This window comes from Bufo gargarizans, chromosome 2 (genome assembly GCF_014858855.1).
Source record: "Bufo gargarizans isolate SCDJY-AF-19 chromosome 2, ASM1485885v1, whole genome shotgun sequence".
Classification (NCBI taxonomy): domain Eukaryota; kingdom Metazoa; phylum Chordata; class Amphibia; order Anura; family Bufonidae; genus Bufo; species Bufo gargarizans.
In genome coordinates, this window is record NC_058081.1 from 391,443,232 (window position 1) to 391,467,013 (window position 23,782).

General features: G+C 44.0%; 1 protein-coding gene across 2 annotated transcripts in view; it reads right to left on the reverse strand.

Moving 5' to 3' along the window:
* Nucleotides 1-17,745: 17,745 nt before the first annotated feature.
* The window catches only part of CFAP43 (cilia and flagella associated protein 43), a 46,943-nt gene continuing 40,906 nt past the window's right edge, over nt 17,746-23,782 (reverse strand). For both annotated transcript variants that reach the window (XM_044277765.1, XM_044277766.1), the window contains 2 exons: nt 21,062-21,215; nt 17,746-17,966 (listed from right to left, as the gene is read on the reverse strand). In XM_044277765.1, the coding sequence (XP_044133700.1) occupies nt 17,794-17,966; nt 21,062-21,215 (327 nt within the window). In that variant the 3' untranslated portion in view covers nt 17,746-17,793. The remainder of the gene's footprint in view (nt 17,967-21,061; nt 21,216-23,782) is intronic.

The window sequence follows — 23,782 nt, forward strand, 5'->3', positions numbered from 1 at the left end:
CCCCTAAGGCCTCTTTCACACAAGCGTGACGGATTGGCTCCAGATGCGTTCAGTGAAACTCGCACCATTTTACAAGCAAGTTCAGTCAGTTTTGTCTGCGATTGCGTTCAGTTTTTTCCGTGTGGGTGCAATGCGCTTTGATGCGTTTTTCACGAGTGTGATATAAAACTGAAGGTTTATGTGACACAACCCCTGTTTTAGGAATGTCCAGACTCTTGTATTTGGTCTGCTGTTCATGTAGTTAACCCTATTTCGCCCTTTAAATGTACACAAACCACCTTATCTGCCTGTGACGTAGTTGGCAAACACAATGGACATTAGCGAACACAATAGATATTACCCGTGACGCAATCCACAAACACAATGGATATTGATTGCATGTGATACATTTAGCAAACACAAGAAGATTTGTACACAAACATAGAAAAGGATTCTTTACGGTAAGAGCAGTGAGACTATGGAACTCTCTGCCTGAGGAGGTGGTGATGGTGAGTACAATAAAGGAATTCAAGAGGGGCCTCGGTGTATTTCTGGAGCGTGATAATATTACAGGTTATAGCTACTAGAGAGGGATCGTTGATCCAGGGATTTATTCTGATTGCCTGATTGGAGTCGGGAAGGAATTTTTTGTTCCCCTAAAGTGAGGAAAATTGGCTTCTACCTCACAGGGTTTTTTTTTTTGCCTTCCTCTGGATCAACTTGCAGGATAACAGGCTGAACTGGATGGACAGATGTCTTTTTTCGGCCTTATGTACTATGTTACAATAGTCTGGGTCATCGACCGCATGGAACTATGTCCGGCCCCTTTATCCAATTATCTCCAGGATAGAGAGGAGAGATTTTACTATAGTTAGCGAACACAATGGACATTAGCGAACACAATGGATATTGCCCATGACGCAATCCACAAACACAATGGATATTGCATGTGATACATTTAGCAAACACAATAGCCTGGGTCATCGACCGCATGGAACTATGTCCAGCCCCTTTATCCAATTATCTCCAGGATAGAGAGGAGAGATTTTACTATAGTTAGCGAACACAATGGACATTAGCGAACACAATGGATATTGCCCATGACGCAATCCACAAACACAATGGATATTGCATGTGATACATTTAGCAAACACAATAGCCTGGGTCATCGACCGCATGGAACTATGTCCGGCCCCTTTATCCAATTATCTCCAGGATAGAGAGGAGAGATTTTACTATAGTTAGCGAACACAATGGACATTAGCGAACACAATGGATATTGCCCATGACGCAATCCACAAACACAATGGATATTGCATGTGATACATTTAGCAAACACAATAGCCTGGGTCATCGACCGCATGGAACTATGTCCGGCCCCTTTATCCAATTATCTCCAGGATAGAGAGGAGAGATTTTACTATAGTTAGCGAACACAATGGACATTAGCGAACACAATGGATATTGCCCATGACGCAATCCACAAACACAATGGATATTGCATGTGATACATTTAGCAAACACAATAGCCTGGGTCATCGACCGCATGGAACTATGTCCGGCCCCTTTATCCAATTATCTCCAGGATAGAGAGGAGAGATTTTACTATAGTTAGCGAACACAATGGACATTAGCGAACACAATGGATATTGCCCATGACGCAATCCACAAACACAATGGATATTGCATGTGATACATTTAGCAAACACAATAGCCTGGGTCATCGACCGCATGGAACTATGTCCAGCCCCTTTATCCAATTATCTCCAGGATAGAGAGGAGAGATTTTACTGTTCATTGTGACCATTGTATTTGCTAAATGTATCACATGCAATATCCATTGTGTTTGTGGAATGCGTCATGGGCAAATTTCCATTGTGTTCGCTAATGTCCATTGTGTTCACTAACTACGTCATAGGCAGATAAGGTGGTTTGTGTACATGTTAAAGGGCTAAATAGGGTTAACTACATCATGTGGGAGTGTGTTATATCTTACTGTATATTGATTGGTCACTGTATTTTGTGTGCCTGTTCCCCACAAGGGCTCCGTGGGAGTAACCCTTGCTGAAGGACTTGATAAAAGGCTGAGCTGTGGCCATCAATAAAGTTGATTGTTTTTACCCCCTGCCTGAAGTCCTGGATCCTGTTTGTGGGGGATTGGGAGCTATATATTCACAACACCTTCGGATTTACTTGGTTTTCGGGAGACGCTGTACGGATTTACTCAGCTGGAGTGTAAGATATCCGTAACAGTTTACAAATAACATCTCTTAGCAACCATCAGTGAAAAACGCATTGCTTCGCACTTGCTTCCGGATGCAATGCGGTTTTCACTAAAGCCCCATTCATTTCTATGGGGCCAGGGCTGTGTGAAAAACCCTGAATATAGAACATGCTGTGTTTTTCACGCAACGCAGAACTGATGCGTAAAAGAAACGCTCATGTACACAGACCTATTGATATGAATGGGTCAGGATTCAGTGCGGGTGCTATGGATTCACGTCACGCATTGCACCCGCGCGGGAAAATCGCTTGTGTGAAAGGGGCCTAATCCTGTGCCTCACTTCTTGCCTTTGCCCCAATTAGACTCCAAAATTAGACACGTTTGTGGCTCATCCGGCAGTGCAGGGCACAGGTATATTGTCCCATTCCAAGAACTTCCCTTATCCACAAAGTAGCAGATTAGTCAACCATTCATAAATTCACAGACAGTCTGGGAAAACGGGGCGTTCTTTTCCTGCTGTCCACAGCGTGGTAGAAAAAAGCCTTCAGTATTCACAGTGCAAATAAAAAATTTAAATCCCTCACTCCGGCTCCATGCTGCCGTCCAATGTCCTCTTCCAGCCTGCTGCCGTGTGTTGCCGTGTCCTGACTGCAGGCTGGAACAGGAGTCAGGTGAGCATTTCATGTCATCCCTCCTCAGGCCCCTTTCACAGGAGCGAGTTTTTTGTGCTAGTGCAATGTGTGAAGTGAATCCTGACCCATTCATATCAATGGGTCTGTGCACATGAGCGTTTTTTTCACGCATTATTTCTGCGTTCCATAAAAATCGCAGCAGGTTCTATATTCTGCGCTTTTAACGCAGCTCTGGCCCCATAGAAGTGAAGGGAGCTTCAGTAAAAAACGTATTGCATCTGGGTGCAATGCGTTTTTCACTGATGGCTGCTAAGAGATGTTGTTTGTAAACAGTGATGGCCAGTTCGCATTGTTCGCCTGCACTGCCATCTTTTTTCACAAGTCCGGCGAGGCACAGGTAAGCCCTTACCTGTTCCTGTGCCGCGAGCCGGTCTGAAAACAAATGCGTTCACAAGGAGCAGGCAGTTCCGAGAACAGCCCGATGAAGGCCCCCGGTGGCTGTTCTCGGAACTGCCTGCTCCCGCTGACTGCATTTGTTTCAGACCGGCTCACGCACAGGTAAGGGCTTACCTGTGCCTCGCCGAACTTGTGAAAAAAGATGGCAGCCCGCATATGTTCTCGGGCGAACAATGCGAACTGGCCATCACTGTTTGTAAACCTTCAGGTTTTTTTCACGTGCATAAAAAACATATCAAAACTGATTATGCCCACGCAGACAAAACTGAAACACTGAACACAATGACAAATAAAACTGACTGAACTTGCTTGTGAAATGGTGCAACGTACCCTGACACCATCCATATCACTTGTGTGAAAGGGGCCTTATAGACCACTAGGGCACTACAGGGGACCATTATACTGTAGCTACTGGGAGCACTATAGGGGACCATTATAAATACTGGGAGCAATATAGCACAGCATTATTACTACTGAGGCAATATAGTGGATCTTTATAGTGGCACTATATGTAAGCATTATAACTACTGGGAGCACTAAATGGGACATTATTACTGCTGGAGGCTCTATACGGGACATTGTATCCACTGGGTCATTATAGGGGCATTATAAATACTGGGGGATTATAACTATTGGATTCTCTATAAAGGGGCCTTATTGCTTCTGGGGGCACTATGGGGCGCTTTATCAATACTGTAGACACTTTGAGGGCAATTTTACTACTAGGTCACTATGGGAGGAGCCTTATTACTGTTGCTGGTACTATGAAGGGCTTTGTTACTACTGGAGGCACGATGAGGAAAATTATTTCTACTATGGGGGCATTATTATTAGAGAGAGGCACTACAGTGGGTGTTGTCATTATTTGGCACAATATGGAGGTCACTACTGTTAACACAAGTTCTTTTGGGGAGCATTATCATTAATGGGCGCACTGTAGGGGACACTGTAACTCCTGAGGGAACTCTGGGACAGATCTATGACTATTGGTGGAACTTAAGGTAGCAGTGCACTGTTACTATAGGGGTACTATTTGCATGGAACTATTATTTGTGCAGTATAGTATTTGGGGGCATTGTGGAACACAGTGGGCACAGTATGATGCTGTTGGAGCACTAGGAGTGGGAGGATGATAGAAAAGTAAGTAACCCAAGATTACGGTCATTACGGTCTGGCCTGAATAGAGAAGATGAAGAAAGAGAATGTCAACATGAGAGGGGACATCACTGAAAGTAATAGCTATGTAGTGCTGTATTCTCCTGTATGTTTGTTAGTGTTGACTGTAATGTTCATTCTAGTGTTAATTTTTTTTAGCACTAGGGCTTGAAGTGTGTGTGCCAGGCAGGGGCGTAGCTAATGGCTCATGGGCCCTGGTGCAAGAGTTAGGCTTGGGCCCCCCTTCCCTCAGTGCTTTGTGTGTCTTCTTATGCAGCACAAGGGTCTTTGGGCCCCCTAAGGCTCCTGGGCCCGGTAGCGACTGCTACCTCTGCACCCCCTATAGCTACGCCCCTGGTGCCAGGGATAGGAGGGATATTTAGATCAAGATTTTGCTACATATCCATTTTCTCTGTGGCTCTAGTCCAGTGATGGCGAACCTTTTACAGACCGAGTGCCCAAACCGCAACCTAAAACCCACGTATTTATCGCAAAGTGCCAACAAAGCAATTTAACCTAAATACTACAGTCCAATATAGTACATCTTCCATGTACTTTATCATTTAACTATAATAGCTTACCTACATGCAATGCACTGCCTGTTCTGTTCATAGTGCATATTGGTACACCATAGACTTTTTCCAGGGTGCGGGTGCCCACAGACAGGGCTCTGAGTGCCACCTCTGATGTAGTCCATTCCCTCCTGCTGCTGCTTGTTTACAAATTGCAGCTGGGATGTGTGTTGGGATAAAGGCTCAGGCACACAAACTTATTTTTTTTCCATTTCATTTTTTTTTACAGGTCCATATGTGAAACCATTCATTTTAATTGGGCTTAAAAAAGAACGGAAATTACTCCATGTGCATTCCGTGTCTGTATGTCCATTCGGCAAAAACAATAGAACATGTCCTATTCCTGTCCGTTTTGTGGACAAGGACAGGCATTGTTACAATGGATCCGCAAAAGAAAACGGATGCAACACGGACATCACACGGATGCCATCCATTTTTATTGCGGATTCATGTTTTGTGGACCAAAAAATACATACAGTCGTGTGCGTGAGCCCCAAGACATAATACCGCTGCAACCAATCTAATGCCTCATTCACTCGTCATTGTTTTGGTCAGTGATTTCCATCAGTGATTGTGAGCCAAAACCAGGTGCGACTCTAAACACAAAACAGGTGCAGATCTTTCCCTTATACCTGATGTCTGTGGAGGCTCCACTTCTGGTTGTGGCTCACAATCACTGATGGAAATGACGGACCAAAACACTGATGTGTGAATGAGGCTCAGTCATGTACACACATGTGCATTTTTCACGTAACGTAGGCCCCATAGAAATGAATGGGGTTGCGTGAAAATCGCAAGCATCCGCAAGCAAGTGTGGATGTGGTGTGATTTTCACGCACAGTTGCTAGGAGACGATCGGGATGGAGACCCGATCATTATTATTTTCCCTTATAACATGGTTATAAGGGAAAATAATAGCATTCTGAATAGAGAATGCATAGTACAATAGCGCTGGAGGGGTTAATAAAAAATAATTTAACTCACCTTAATCCACTTGATTGCGCAGCCAGCATCTCCTTCTGTCTTCATCTTAGCTGTGTGCAGTAACAGGACCTGTGGTGACGTCACTCCGGTCATCACATGATCCATCACCATGGTAAAAGATCATGTGATAGATCATGTTATGACTGTGACGTCACCACAGATCCTGTTACTGCACACAGCTAAGATGAAGACAGAAGGAGATGCCGGCTGTGCGATCAAGTGGATTAAGGTGAGTACATTTATTTTATTTTATTTTTTAACCCCTCCAGCGCTATTTTACTATGCATTCTGTATTCAGAATGCTATTATTTTCCCTTATAACCATGTTATAAGGGAAACTAATACAATCTACAGAACACCGATCCCAAGCCCGAACTTCTGTGAAGTAGTTTGGGTACCAAACATGCGCGATTTTTCTCATGCGAGTGCAAAACGCATTACAATGTTTTCCACTCGCAGGGAAAAATCGCGTGTGTTCCCGCAAAATGCTGCTGTCAGGGTGGAATATGTCACGGTTATGTGTGTGAAATGTAAACCAGGTTCTCAACATCCATGAAAAGCCTATTTCTAGTTTCTCAGAGAGAACATAATAAACTTTACAAAACGATAAAACAAATCTTTCCTTTTAACTGTTCTGTATGTTCTCAGAAATCACATCAGTGCTGTCAGGAAGGTTGAGCAGAGCACCAACTTGATCACAGACAGGTGAACCTGCTGAGCATGGTGCGCTGCTTCTTCTGACCATGTCACGGTGATCCAATACAATGGGGTTCTTGGTCTTCATCTCCCAGTATGGTCAACCAGGTACTGTGCGGTGCAGGTAAAATTCAGGACGATCACCTTCAGTTCTTTATCAGAGATGAAGCTTTATGTAGATGTTCAGGCCCGGAGATAGAAAATTATATAGCTCATGTCCAAATTAAATACAGATATACCCAGAATGATGTTACCTCCATTCATCCCCCCATTCCTATATCATTTTTACACATCGGCTAACATGTGGAGAGTATCTTATTAGATAATAGAACATTTTTAAAACTAATCATACTTATTGGTTGATTGTGTAGGATTGTTTTGTTGGTAGCAGCGATTCAGGATTTTCCTAATTTTAAGGGTGCATTCACACGACAGTAATTTTGGCTCCGCATCCGTTCCACAATTTTGCGGAACGGATGCGGACCCATTCATTTCAATAGGGCCGCAAAAGATGCGGACAGCACACAGTGTGCTGTCCGCATCCGTAGATCCGTTCCGCGGGCCCGCAAAAAAGATAGAGCATGTCCTATCCTTGTCTGCAATCACGGACAAGAATACACATTTCTATCATAGGGCCGTTATCCGTGTTTTGCAGATCCGCAATTTGCGGACCGCAAAACACATATGGTCGTGTGAATGTAGCCTAAATGTGGAGGGAGGGTCTCATGGCCGGACCCTCATGTGTAGACATTTGTTGCATGCAACCTGTAACTTTTACTGGTAACAAACAATGGCTGTCCCCGAGATAACAATGGCAGTCCCCGAGATAACGAGGGCTGATCCTGAAATAACACCATCCAAGAAACCTGTAAATTATTCCCAACAGCCAAGAAGGTTACGTTTGCATGACAAACCCTGAGACTCAACCTAATCTAAGGCTAGTTTCACACCAGCGATTTTAGATACGACAGGCAGGATCTCTCTACATTTCCTGCACTGCCGGAAGCTACTGTATTGCCACCCGGCCCCATTAACTACAATAGGTACTGGTGATCCGGCCGTAACTTGGCAAATATGCTGAGAATTAGCCAGATGAAAACCACAGCATTCTCGGCATGTTTGCTGGGTTGCGGCTGGATCTCCACCGGACCCCATTATAGTCAATGAGACCGGCAGGTGTCAGGTAGCTTCTGGCAGTGCCGGATCCAGACATCTCCGGCAGGCTGCTCCCTGCTAATGTGAAACTAGGCTGTTTTCACATTTAACCCCTTCTATCCCGGGCCAGTTTTCACCCTTCTGCCCATGTGTCACTTTATGTGGTAATAGCTTTGGAACACTTTTATTTATCCAAGCCATTCTGAGATTGTTTTCTCGTGACATATTGTACTTCATGATAGTCATAAATTTGAGTCAATATATTTCACCTTGATTTATGAAAAAATCCCAAATTTACGAAAAATGTTGAAAAATTAGCAATTTTCAAAATTTCAATTTCTCTGCTTTTAAAACAGAAAGTGAAACCTCATAAAATATTTATTACCTAACATTCCCCATATGTCTATTTTATGTTGGCATCATTTTGTAAATGTAATTTTATTTTTTTAGGATGTTAGAAGGATTAGGCCCCTTTCACATAGGCGAGAATTCCGCACTGGTGCAATGTGTGAGGTGAACGCATTGCACCTGCACTGAATCCGGACCCATTCACTTCAATGGGGCTGTGCAGATGAGCGGTGATTTTCACTCATCACTTGTGCGTTGCGCGAAAATCACAGCATGTTCTATATTCTGTGTTTTTCACACAACGCAGGCCCCATAGAAATTAATGGGGCTGCGTGAAAATCGCATTGCATCCGCAAGCGAGTAAATGTTAGTAAATTGATAAAAGTCAATTTACTGTATTATTTTCCCTTTTTATAACATGGTTATAAAGGAAAATAATAGCATTCTTAATACAGAATGCTTACTAAAATGTTGCGTGAGGGGTTAAAAAATAAAAAAAATTAACTCACCTCATCCACTTGATCACACAGCCGGCATCTTCTTCTTTCTTCTTCTTTGAGGACCTGCAAAAGGACCTTTGATGACGTAATCACGTGGTGAGCGCAGTGACGTCAGCGCAGGTCTTGCTGAATGAAGATAGAAGATCCTTCTATCATCATTCAGCAGGACCTGCACTGATGTCACCACGCTCACCACGTGGTGAGCGCGATTACGTCATCAAAGGTTCTTTTTGCAGGTCCTGAAAGAAGACGATGCCGGCTGCACGATCAAGTGGATGAGGTGAGTTATTTTTTATTATTTTTTAACCCCTCAATCGACATTTTAGTAAGCATTCTGTATTAAGAATGACATTTTTAAATTTCATTTTTTTATCAGTTTTCCATTTTAATTAATTTCTTTCTTTAACACATCAAGGGTTAACAGCCAAACAAAACTCAATATTTATTACCCTGATTCTGTGGTTTACAGAAACACCCCACATCAGGGTGCGAAGAAAAGGAACGCCATATGGTTTTTGTCATGACAGACAGGATACAAGATACACAGGATATAAACAAACAAGTGTCTAGGCAAGAAGCTGGGGATAGAGGTCACCTCCTGACAAATCTCTACCAGCTCTCCCTAGACTTCTATGCCCACGTTCAGACCCTGAAGGTGGGAAAAAACGTGTCCTTGTGCCTATGCTAAAGATTCCCTAGAATCCCTAAGCTGGTAAACGGGGGAAAGAGGCCGCCTGCTCCCTCAGGACCTGGAGGGGGCAGGCGTCTCTCTAACAGCCTAGACAAACAACCACAAGAAAACAAAACCAACTTATCTTTACTGAGCAGGAACAGCAAATCCTTCCTTCCTTCCTCTGAGCCAGACAGAAGCTATAACCTGCACAGGGAATGGGTGTAATTTAAACCCAAACCAACAACCCCACCCAGTGCACCTGAAGGGAGGCGGATATAGCTCAATTCCAAAACAAAAACAAAAAGGCTACACACGTGCTGCTAACCTGGCAGACCTCCGCACATAGCCTGAGCAGGGCATGACAGTTTTTGGAAGGCAGATTTTGCTGGACTGAATTTTAGATGCCATGTCCCATTTGAAGCCCCCCCGATGCACCCTTACAGTAGAAACTCCCAAAAAGTGACCCCCCATTTTGGAAACTAGGGGATAAGGTGCCAGTTTTATTGGTACCATTTTTGGGTACATATGATTTTTTGATCATTCACTATTACACTTTATGGGGCAAGGTGGCAGTTTTTATTCATTTATTTTTACAGCATTCACCTGAGAGGTTAGGTCATGTGAAATTTCTATAGAGAAAATCATTACGGACGTGGCAATACCTAAGGCTACTTTCACACTTGCGCTTGATCGGATCCGTTCTGAACAGATCCGATCATATTAATGCAGACGGAGGCTCCGTTCAGTACGGATCCGTCTGCATTAATAACTTAGAAAAAATTCTAAGTGTGAAAGCAGCCTGAGCGGATCCGTTCAGACTTTCAATGTAAAGTCAATGGGGGACGGATCCGCTTGAAGATTGAGCCATAGGGTGACATCTTCAAGCGGATCCGTTCCCATTGACTTACATTGTAAGTCTGAACAGATCCGCTCGCCTCCGCACGGCCAGGCAGACAGCTGAACGCTGCAAGCAGCGTTCAGCTGTCCGCCTGTCCGTGCGGAGGCGAGCGGAGCGGAGGCTGAACGCCGCCAGACTGATGCAGTCTGAGCGGATCCGCTCCATTCAGACTGCATCAGGGCTGGACGGAGGCGTTTGAGTCCGCTCGTGAGCTCCTTCAAACGGAGCTCACGTACGGACCCATGAACGCTAGTGTGAAAGTAGCCTAATATGTATACTTTTTCTTATTTATTTATTTAAGTTTTACACAATAATAGCATTTTTGAAGTGTCTCCATAGTCTGAGAGCCATATTTTTTAATTTATTTTTTAACCGATTGTCTTAGGTAGGGTCCCAATTTTTGCAGGAGGTTTTATTGGTACCATTTTGGGGGACATAAGCATTTTTGATAGCTTGGTTTTGCACTTTTTGTGATGCAAGGTGACAAAAATGGCTTTTTTTAACACAGTTTTTATTTAAATTTTTTTTACAGTGTTCACCTGAGGGCTTAGATCATGTGATATTTTTATAGAGCTGGTTGTTACGGATGCGGAGATACCTAATATGTATACTTTTTATTTATTCATGTCTTCGTGTCTCCATGTTCTGAGAGCTATAGTTTTTTTTTTTTTTTTTACATTCAAAGAGTGTTACAGTGAGCAAAGTCGTACAATACTGTAAAGAATGTAATGAAAGAGTGAACAATCCGTATCATTACAGAAAGCAGTAAACAAGACCCAATATCCATAGTACATCATGCAAACAAACGTCATTAGGCAATGCAATATAGTGCATACTGTGATTCATCTTTACCAATCAAGTCACATCATTAGAACCTGAGAACGCGCAGTTGGCCGAGCTATAGTTTAACGATTTTCTTATGTAGGGTCTCATTTTTTGCGGGATGAGGTGACGGTTATTGGTACAATTTTTTTTCGACATACGCCTTTTTGATCGCTTGGTGTTGCACTTTTTGTGATGTAAGGTGACAAAAATGCCTTTTTTTTTTACATTTTTAATGGTGTTTATTGTACATGGTGGATCATGTGATATATATATAGAGCCAGTCGTTACGGATGCGGCGATACCTAATATGTGTGTTTTTCCTTTTTTTGTCTATTTTTTATTATGAAATCTGGGGAAAGATTTGAAACTTTACATTTTTTATTACAAACACTTTTTTTTTTTACTTTTTTTTTATTAAACCTTATTTCTGTCCCACTCTGGGACTTCACCTTTTGGGGGTCTGATTTCCTCAGCAATGCTTTACAATACATCTGTATTGTGATGCATTGCCTGTTAGTGGATTACACAGAGTAATACACTAACAGGTTGCCTAGGAGGCCCAGCCTGAGGCTGGATCTCCTAGGCACCCATACAAGGCAGGTCCTGATGCCGTGCAAGGCATTGGGCAGCCTCTGCACAGCATCGGGTCCCCGCCACAGCAGCGTGGGGACTCGATGGGCTCCCTCACCCGCAGCAAACCCCTTCTAGGTCGTGGTCAGCGCTGACCGTGGCATAGAAGGGATTAATCCCCCCAGTGGCGTTGCGAGGGGGGTGCGGGCCGCACCGGGTGACACCAGTCTGATGGGGTGTCACCCGCTGGCCGCCGGAGTTCTCCTTAACTAACTTTAGGCAGGGCCGGCGCTTCCATAGAGGCAGGGGGGGGGGGGCTCTCTCCCTCCCCCTGTGCTGCTGCCGCTGCCTCCGCCAATGAGAAGAGGGATTGGAGGAGGAGGGGAGGGGCTGTGGCCACTGCGCCACCAATGAAGAAAACTGACCTGTAATACAAATACAGGAGGCGGGTGCCGGAATCAAATAGCCGGCACCCGACCTCTATGACAGGGAGCGGCACCTGAAGAGTTAACTGTCACTGATCGCAGCCCCCTATCATAGAGGTCGGGTGCCGGCTATTTCATTCCGGCACCCGCCTCCTGTATTTGTATTAACATTGAGTGCGCGCCCCCCCCCCCCCCAGTATAATAAACATTTTGTGCACCCCCCCCCCCCAGTATAATTAACATTTTGTGCACACCCCCCCCCGTATAATAAACATTGGTGGCGCAGTGGGAAGTGCCAATGAGGGTTAAAAAAATAAATAAAAAATGAACTCACCTCCTCCAGTTGATCGCATAGCTGCCGGTCTCCTGTTCTATCTTCAGGACCTGTGGTGACGTCACTGAGCTAATCACATGGTCCATTACCATGGTGATGGATCATATGATGTACCATGTGATGACCACAGTGATGTCACCACAGGTCCTTTCACAGGTCCTGAAGATAGAACAGGAGACCGGCAGCTGCGCGATCAATTGGAGGAGGTGAGTTAATTTTTATTTATTTTTTTAACCCTCATTGGCACTGCCCACTGCGCCACCAATGTTTATCATACTGGGAGGGGGCCGCACTCAATGTATATTATACTGGGAGGGGGCCGCACTCAATGTATATTATACTGGGGGGGGTGGCCGCACTCAATGTATATTATACTGGGGGGGGTGGCCGCACTCAATGTATATTATACTGGGGGGGGGTGGCCGCACTCAATGTTTATTATACTGGGGGGGGGGGCGCTCTCAATGTATATTATACTGGGGGGGGGGTGGCCGCACTCAATGTTTATTATACTGGGGGGGGGGGGCGCTCTCAATGTATATTATACTGGGGGGGTGGCCGCACTCAATGTTTATTATACTGGGGGGGGCGCTCTCAATGTATATTATACTGGGGGGGGGGCGCTCTCAATGTTTGATATACGGGGGGCGCTCTCAATGTTTGATATACTGGGGGGGCGCTCTCAATGTATATTATACTGGGGGGGGTGGCCGCACTCAATGTTTATTATACTGTGGGGGGGGCGCTCTCAATGTTTGATATACTGGGGGGGCGCTCTCAATGTATATTATACTGGGGGGGTGGCCGCACTCAATGTTTATTATACTGTTGGGGGGGGCGCTCTCACTGTTTGATATACTGGGGGGGGCGCTCTCAATGTATATTATACTGGGGGGGTGGCCGCACTCAATGTTTATTATACTGTTGGGGGGGGGCGCTCTCAATGTATATTATACTGGGGGGGGCGCTCTCACTGTTTGATATACTGGGGGGGGGGCGCTCTCAATGTATATTATACTGGGGGGAGGCGCTCTCAATGTATATTATACTGGGGGGGGCGCACTCAATGTTTATTATACTGGGGGGGCGCTCTCAATGTTTATTATACTGGGGGGGCGCTCTCAATGTTTATTATACTGGGGGGGCGCTCTCAATGTATATTATACTGGGGGGGCGCTCTCAATGTTTATTATACTGGGGGGGCGCTCTCAATGTTTATTATACTGGGGGGGCGCTCTCAATGTTTATTATACTGGGGGGGGCGCTCTCACTGTTTGATATACTGGGGGGGGCGCTCTCAATGTATATTATACTGGGGGGAGGCGCTCTCAATGTATATTATACTGGGGGGGCGCTCTCAATGTTTATTATACTGTTGGGGGGGGCGCTCTCAATGTATATTATACTGGGGGGGGGCGCTCTCACTGTTTGATATACTGGGGGGGGCGCTCTCAATGTATATTATACTGGGGGGAGGCGCTCTCAATGTATATTATACTGGGGGGGCGCACTCAATGTTTATTATACTGGGGGGGCGCTCTCAATGTTTGATATACTGGGGGGGGCGCTCTCAATGTATATTATACTGGGGGGGTGGCCGCACTCAATGTTTATTATACTGTTGGGGGGGGCGCTCTCAATGTTTGATATACTGGGGGGGCGCTCTCAATGTATATTATACTGGGGGGGTGGCCGCACTCAATGTTTATTATACTGTTGGGGCGGGCGCTCTCACTGTTTGATATACTGGGGGGGGGGGGCGCTCTCAATGTATATTATACTGGGGGGGTGGCCGCACTCAATGTTTATTATACTGTTGGGGGGGGCGCTCTCAATGTTTGATATACTGGGGGGGGCGCTCTCACTGTTTGATATACTGGGGGGGGCGCTCTCAATGTATATTATACTGGGGGGAGGCGCTCTCAATGTATATTATACTGGGGGGGGCGCACTCAATGTTTATTATACTGGGGGGGCGCACTCAATGTTTATTATACTGGGGGGCGCACTTAATGTTTATTATACTGGGGGGGCGCACTTAATGTTTATTATACTGGGGGGGCGCTCTCAATGTTTATTATACTGGGGGGGCGCTCTCAATGTTTATTATACTGGGGGGGTGCACTCAATGTTTATTATACTGGGGGGGCACTCAATGTTTATTATATTGACCTTCTACTAAGCATTCTGTATTCAGAATGCTATTATTTTCCCTTATAACCATGTTATAAGGGAAAATAACACAGTGAATAGACTTTCATCTTAGCAACCAAGCGTGAAAATTGCACCGCATCCGCACTTGCTTGCGGATACAATGCGATTTTCACGCAGCCCCATTAACTTCTATGGGGTCTGCGTTGCATGAAAACGCACAACATAAAGCATGTTGCAATTTTCATGCAGCGCACAAGTGATGCGTGAAAATCACCGCTCATCTGCACAGCCCCATAGAAGTGAATGGGTCCGGATTCAGTGCGGGTGCAGTGCGTTCACCTCACGCATTGCACCCGCGCAGAAATCTCACCCATGTGATAGGGGCCTAAGGGTGAATAGGACAAGGGTTCCAGCCCCTAAGGGGGCTAATAGTAAGTGAAAATAAAACACAAACACTAAGGCTACTTTCACACTTGCGGTAGTGTGATGCGGCAAGCAGTTCCGTTGTCAGAACTGCGTGCCAGATCCGCCGATCTGGATGTGACTGAAAGCATTTATGAGATGCATCCGGATGCAGATCCATCTCACAAATGCATTGCAAGAATGAATCCATCTCTCCGCTTGTCATGCGGACAGACGGATCCGTCTTGTATCTTTTTACACATTTTTACCGGCATGCGCAGACCGAAAGGACGGATCCTGCATTCCGGTATTTTGAATGCCGGATCTGGCACTAATACGTTCCTATGGGAAAAAATGCCAGATCCGGCATTCAGGCAAGTCTTCCGTTTTTTTCGCCGGAGATAAAACCGTAGCATGCTGCGGTTTTATCTTTTGCCTGATCAGTCAAAATGACTGAACTGAAGACATCCTGATGCATCCTGGACGGATGCATGGGGATATGACGGATCAGTTCTTTTCCGGTATAGAGCCCCTGTGACGGAACTCTATGCCGAAAAAGAAAAACGCTAGTGTGAAAGTACTCTAAAATATTAAGTTTAAATCCCCCTTTCCCAATATAAAAAATATATACAATAAACATATTACATAGCGCTGCGTCCGAAAAGTCCAAACTATTAAATTATGAAAAAATATCTCCTATGCGGTGAGCATTCGCCATTTTTTAGTCACCTTGTCACCCAAAAAAATAGGATAGGACTGTTCTACTATGGGCCGAACATTTCATAAAATGCGAAATGCACGTGGCTTTTTTGCTTGGTATTGAGTATCGCAATACTTTTTTATGGTGATGAAAGCGAATCAAAATTTTGGTATTGAAACAACCCTACGCCGATCTGATCGGCGTAGCGTTGTCACGATACCAAAATTTTCATTCGGTTTTGATTTGGCGACTAAAAATGTAATTTGGCTCCTAAATTTTTCAGTTCAGGAGCCAATGGCTACTAGGTATTTTTTATAGTCTGGAGCCCTGCTATCAGAGGCCGGCGCAGGCGGCGCGATGACGTCATCGCGCCGCCTAAGCCCTGAGCCGTACACAGCGCGGGACACAGGCCAGAAGAGGCCTGCATCGCTGCCAAAGAGGTAAGTGTTTTTTTCCTTTTTTTTTTTTTTCCTGTACAATACTGATGGCTAGTGGCACATGATAGGAGAGGCCCTATGGCTAGTGGCACATGATAGGGGGGGCCGCCTATGGCTACTGGCACATGATAGGTGGGCCTATGGCTACTGGCACATGATAGGGAGGCCCTATGGCTACTGGCACATGATAGGGGGCCCTATGGCTACTGGCACATGATAGAGGGGCCCTATGGCTACTGGCACATGATAGGGGGGCCCTATGGCTACTGGCACATGATAGGGGGGCCCTATGGCTACTGGCACATGATAGGGGGCCCTATGGCTACTGGCACATGATAGAGGGGCCCTATGGCTACTGGCACATGATAGGGGGGGCGCCTATGGCTACTGGCACATGTTGATGGGGGGCTTAGGCTACTGGCACATGATTAAGGGGCATCTATGACGGCACATTTCACTGGCACATTATTGGGGGACATCTATGGGGGCACTTCTTACTGGCACATTATTGGTGGCACTATAGGGGCATCTACTGAGGCCACAAAGAACGGTTATTTTATATGGGGGCTCTGTATAGGGGCATTTTATACTGGGACACATTGTGTTGGGTACTATGGGGAAGGGGGGAGAGGACTACTACGGGGAACTGAGAAGGGGTATTTTATGCTTACAAATTATGGGGGACACTGAGGGCATCTACTGGCGCACTATATATCGGGCATTTTATACTGGTACATTATGGGGGCACTAGGGGGGAGAGGAGCACTATGGGGGCATTTACTGGGGTCACTATATAGTGGTATTTTATACTGGCACATTATGGAGGCACTATGGGGACATTAGCTCAACTGGGGACATTACAGGGGGGTATTTTTTGCACTGACACATTATAAGGAGAATTATTTCTACTGGGGGGGGGGGGGGCATTATGGTGGGCGTTATTACTCCCCATGGTATGACCCCCTAGTAGCAGCACCAGCCTCTCCCTGCTCTGCTATCCCTCTGCCCCTTCTCCAAATACTTATTATGAAATCTTTCTCATTAGGATAAAACACATCATCAGCTCCGCCGAACCCCCGGCCAAAGTGTGGAAGTGGCGTCCGAGATCCCCAAGGGCCAAGCCAAGTAATTGTAAGTTTTCATATGAAATATGTTTGTTATATACATATAGCCTACACTGTCAGGTGTCACCCAGGGGGGGTGACACCATTTTCTACCGCACCGGGTGACACCAGCCCTAGCAACGCCACTGAATCCCCCGGCATCGCTGTAAACAGCAATGCCGGACGATACAGCAGGGGCCCGGCTATTAGGGACTGCCAGACCCCTGCAGTGATCGGGCACTCACCGCTCCGGTGCCCGCCCAATCACCATGACGTACTATTACGTCAAAATGCAGAAAGTCACTGACTTCCATGATGTAATAGTACGTCACGTCAGGGAGGGTTAAAGAACCACTCCTCCAGTGTTAGATCAATGTATAGGCAATGTATATATTATATAATATGTATGCATACAGTATATCTACAATGATTTTATGACTTCTCCATTATTTATACATCTCACACATTCTCCACAAGGGATACAAATGAACAGGACAACTGGTATCAGAAATGTGGACACAATTTCTCTTGCTTTTAATGTGCATAGTCAGGTTTGAGATATATGTATTATCTAGTAATCCATTTGTACTAGTGCAGGGAAAGTTTTCATCCTTAATCGATCTAATTCAGTTCGGAGCATAGCAATCTCTTGAGCTTGAGCCTTCACAAGATCAACCAGTTTCCTGCGCTGGACGATGTCCATGTATCTGTCCTTGGCATTCTTCTCTGAATTCTGTTCTACTCCTGATGTCAGCAGAAAAAAGGTATTTAGATGGAATCTCTTATATATCCCCTAATTACGGTGGTATTTTTAAATGCTATGTACACCTTCGGAAGCAACTTTTTAATTTATTGCATTTTACTTGTTTTGAGATAAAAATATTTTTTTAAATTGGTCTTTATTAAAAATATAGAATCTTATTTTTTGTATGTACATAGCTGAGATGCTGTGATGGCAGCCTGTGAATTTTCTCTATTTTCTGTCATTTGGTGAGCAGACAGGCTCCTTATCTCTGCTCTCTGACATTATAAACACTCATTATACTGTAGCTCAGTTCTAGTCTAGCTGATAAGAATGTGGCTTAGATAAGTGTTTATGATCTCTCAGTAGTTTAGAGATAAGGGTTATTAGATGACAGGCACAAAGTGAAAGTGAAAGTACCAGAAAAACAGTTAACCCTTTGTGACAGAATGGCTCAATATTTTTAGCCAAAAATGAGTAAAATGCAGTCATAAAACAAATTGCCTCCAAATGTGTACATAGCCTTTAAAGGATTAGAAAAACATGGCTGTTTTCTTCTAAAAACAGCACCACACCATCGATGGATTTTGTTTTTTATTACACCTCAGCGCTATGAGTCAATGGGGCAGAGCTAAACAACCTGTGGACCAGTGCGATGCTGTTTTTGGAAGAAAGCAGTCAGGTTTTTCTAATCCTGGACAAACCCTTTAACTCATCAACCACCCTAGACTGCCAGGGAAACTGACATTAGAGGAATTGTCCCAAGATATAAACTTATGCATATCATCAGGACAGAGGATAAATATCTGATCAGTGGGGGGTCTGAATGTTGGTACCTGACTAATCACAAGTCACAGGAGGTCTAATCACTAATCACAGGGGGTCACCTGAATGAACAGTGTGGCAGTTAAAGGGGTTGTGTCATGAAAACATATTCTACATTTTTCAAATCAGCACCTTTAATACTAAATAAACATTTAGTATAGGCAGTGAGCTATTCAATAAAATGTATCTGCATAGCGCCACCTGTTGTTTGTTCTTTTCCTTATTTTTTGTCTGTCTCCCTTAGCTGGTTGAATTTTCAACTACCACCAGCCATATTTTCTGTTAGAAGCTGTGACAGTTGCAGGAAGAGAGCTGCTGCAGAAAGGAAACTTCCCCTAAGCTGGCAAGCTGAAGATAATTCAGTGTGTGAGCCTGAGCCTCATCTTGCAGGAGCGCACAGCATTATACTGATTTATAAAGCTATGTGCCTCTGCATGACCTTACTACAGGATCATAGTGACTATGATTCTATAGCAAAAAGGTCATGCAGAGGCACATAGCTTTATAAACCAATATAATGCTGTGTGCTCCTGGAAGACAAGCAGTATCCAGAACGGATGATCACGCTCACACAGAGCATGATTTCCAGACTGCACACGCTCATGTGAAACAGCCCTTTAGGCCCCTTTCACACGGGCGAGTATTCCGCGCGGATGCGATGCGTGAGTTGAACGCATTGCACCCGCACTGAATTCCGACCCATTCATTTCTATGGGGCTGTGCACATGAGCGGTGATTTTCACGCATCATTTGTGCGTTACGTAAAAAATCGCAGCATGCTCTATTTTGTGTGTTTTTCACGTAACGCAGGCCCCATAGAAATGAATGGGGTTGCGAGAAAATCGCATAGCATCCACAAGCAAGTGCGGATGCGGTGCGATTTTCACGCACGGTTGCTAGGAGACGATCGGGATGGAGACCCGATCATTATTATTTTCCCTTATAACATGGTTATAAGGGAAAATAATACAATCTACAGAACACCGATCCCAAGCTCGAACTTCTGTGAAGAAGTTCGCGTTTGGGTACCAAACATGCCGATTTTTGTCACGCGAGTGCAAAACGCATTACAATGTTTTGCACTCAAGCAGAAAAATCGCGCATGTTCCCGCAACGCACCCGCACCTTTTCCCGCAACGCCCGTCTGAAAGAGGCCTTAGGCTTCCAGACTCATTACCTATATATTACAGTTCAGGCCAGCAGGTGGCAGAACAACTCTAATATACCTATTTCTGTATAGGATAATGGGAAACATTCCATTACTATATACAAATTGCAATCTGCTAATTGCATGTTGTGGTCCACAAAATTTTAAAAAAGTAAAAAAAAAAAATATATAAAAATTCTAATCACCCCCCTTCCCCCAAAATCTAAGTAAAAATACTTTAATAAAAAATAAAAAAAATGATGGGCATCGCCGCGGGCTGAAAAAAATCCCATCCCACCGTGAATGGCGTAATGGAAAAAAGTAATAATGGCCGATTTGTCATTTTCTCATCATTTTACCTGCTACAATTTTTTTTTATAAAAAGTGATCAAAAAGTCCTACACACACCAAAATGGTATCATCAAAAACTACATTTCATCCCCCCATAAATGAGCCCTCACACATCTCCGTATAGATAACTATAAAAAAAAGTTATGGGGGTCAGCATATGGTGATGAAAAGACAAAATAAAGTTTTTCAAATGTTTATTTTTTTTCCAGTATTAAAACACAAGAAAAACTATACATATGAGGTATTGCTGTAATTTACTGACCTGGCGAATGAAAAGCACAAGTCAGTTTTACCACATGGTGAATGCCATAAAAAAAATAAACCGTAAAACTGTGGTGGAATTGCATTTTATTTTTTTCAAATTCCATTCCATTTTTCTGCTTCCACCTACATTGTATGCAATATTAAATGATGCCATTAGAACAGGCATCCTCAAACTGCGGCCCTCCAGCTGTTGCAAAACTACAACTCCCAGCATGCCTGAACAGCCTACAGATATCAGCCTACAGCAGGGCATTGTGGGAGTTGTAGTTTTACAACAGCTGGAGGGCCGCAGGTTGAGGATGCCTGCATTAGAAAGTAAAACTTGTCCCGCAAAAAACAACTTATGGCTCCAGGAAGGCAGGGAGCGATAAACGAAAATGCAAAAATTGAATGAGTTAAGGTTTATTATGGGTGCTATGTGTACACCTCTCAACTGAACATTCACCATTTTTCCTACCAGCATATTCTACAACTTACTGCTAATAATCTACGTAATAGTATACAACTTACCAACCACATGATAAATATGCTTCCTCTCTGAGAAGGCGATAAGTGTGTCCTGTAGCTCCTTGTCTAGCTGTGTATTTGTCTCTTTCTTTCTACTGATATGCTTTTCCAGGTCCTTTATAGCTTGTTTGTATTGTTTCACATTTTTCTCATGTTGCTGAAATAAAGCAGATATATTAATGCACCTGGTAAATGTGCATAACTGCAGAATATACTAATAATGGAGATCATATTTCTAGCAGGTATTCCCGGCTTAGGAGTCCCTGCTCTCACTCCATATATGCTATAAACATGAAGGGCGCACCCCGACGCACGTTTCGCTCCTCCACTTCTCAGGGGGCGTATTCTCATACGTGCGTCGGGGTGCGCTCTCTGCCAGACCTGGGTTTGTTCCATCTGTGCCTCTTATCAACTCTAAGTAATATGTTATAGTATATTTTTTTCTTATTCAATGTTTATTACTACTATTGTTGTCCCTCCATACTGCTTATGGGCTAGCTATAGGTGCTGTTGTTTCACCCTTGTTTCTGGCTCCTATTTTGCAGTTGTATGTTTATCTGTGGGGGTTGGAGGCTTGTACGTGCATTGGGGGTAGGGTTTATATTGCCTGCTCAGTGCAGCATACACTGTTTCCCTATTCCTCTTTTGGATTTTTGGATTCATTTACCCAGAGTCAGGCGGCTGAGCTGCTTATGGCAGCGCTTGTCTGCACTGCTGCTACTCATTTTATCATTGTCTATGGTCTGTTGTTATATTTATTATTTAATAAAATATTTGTGTTACAATTGTACGTGTGTCTTTTGTTTCAATGGGTTGTGTTATAACTCTTCGGCACACATAATCTCATCCTTTGGATGATTTAATAGGTGGTATGAGTTTGAATTCTAGCAGAATCATTTAAAAAATAGAGGCTACTTTTTTTATAGTTATGTCTACGGTGATGTGTGGCGTGCTCATTTGAGGGAAATCTGTCTTTTTTTACAATACCATTTTGGGGTGTGTATGACTTGATCACTTTTTATTACATTTTCTTGGGAGATAAAGTGATGAAAAAAACTGAGCAATCAGCCTTTATTTTATTTTTTTCTGTTACAATCTTCACCATATGGGCTAACTTTAAAAAAAAAAAAGTTTAATAGTATGGGTGTTTTTGCATGCGACGATGCCCATAATATTATTCTGTTTTTTGTTCATTTTAATTTTGGGGAAAGTGGGGTGATTTTACGTTTTAAGTTTTTTAAATATTTTCAAAACTTTTTTTTTTTTACTTTTTATTACTTTTCATCAGATTGCAACTTATACAGAATAATGGAAATTGCTCCATTATTCTCTATAGAAATCACTATATCACAGTTTAGTGCTGCCACCTAGTGGTTGGGATATACTAACAATGAGCCTGGAAGCCTAGTACAGGCTGCGGCTCATTTTTAGAACAGTGTGCTTTCCCTGATCTCCGATGGGGGAAGGCGCATCTGAGCAGGAAGCCTGCACTTCCGTTTTTTAACACTCTCAGATGCCGTGGTGACATTTGACAAATGCCACAAGGGGGCCCACTGAGATTTATCGCCCAAGGGCCCACATGAACCTGGAGCTGGCCCTGGTAGAGGGTATAGCGGAGTATGCTGCGATAGAACATACTGTTCCTGCTGCCGCTGCACTACAGTAATACACTGGTATGATCTATACCAGTGTATTACTGTGCATTCGGCCTATAACTGACAGAGCTGTCAGTCACTTGGAAGGTGGAGAGAAAAAGCAGGACTCACAGGCTATCTCCATGGGTCCTGGCTGTGTTTAGGGTGCTTTCACACATCGTTTTTTGATGGTGGTTTTCTGCACGTCTGCATTTTTAGTGCCATTTTTTGCACCTGCGTTTTTTTGGTTTATGGGAAATATGAAACACAGGACAAACAAGTGCTTTTTTCCTACTGGCATTTCCTACTGGTGTTTTTTTAAGGCATTTCAACATCATCTCCTCTATGCAAGAAAAACACCATGAAGAAAACACTACTACTGTGGCATAGATTTACTAATGTATCTGTGCCAAAAATATGTCTAAAAAAAGTGGCGCAAATTGGCACATATAGGGGGTCAGTTATTAAGCAGTAATACGCCTAAATTAGGCATATTTCTGATGCAGATTGCGGCGCAAAGGTTCTTTGCGCCACAATCTGCGTCTTCTCCCCACTCACGCCAGGTCTAAACAAGTGGTAGTTGCGTGGGCGGGGAAGGAGATGGGCCGGCAGACCCGTCTCATTTACCATTTTCTACGCCTGGTTTAGGAGTAGAAAATGGTCTAAATGTAAGACAGTTAGGAGGCTATCTTACATTTAGAACTGGTGTAGGACCCACCAAAGTTATTTAGAGGTCGGCACCTCTTCATAAGTTCAGCGGATCCACCGCCAGTGCAGAGCTTTATTAAGACCGGTATTAATAAATGTGCTCGTTAGTGTTTCTAATGCTTGAAAGTGGGCGGGCCTAAACACCTTTTTGTGCCAAAATTTCTGAGCAATTCTGGCGTAAAATTCTGTCTCAAAGTATGCTGACCAATAGTTGGCATTCTGTCTGCACAAGGTTGCAGGCCTAGATAGCCCGTCTAAGTTTACAAGATCCACTTGGTGGCCAAAAAATGCAAGTAGTTATTCTGGAGTTTTTACATACAAATAGTGATTCAAATGAAATCATATAAAAAAATCATAGAAAACTATATATTCATGGGTTCAT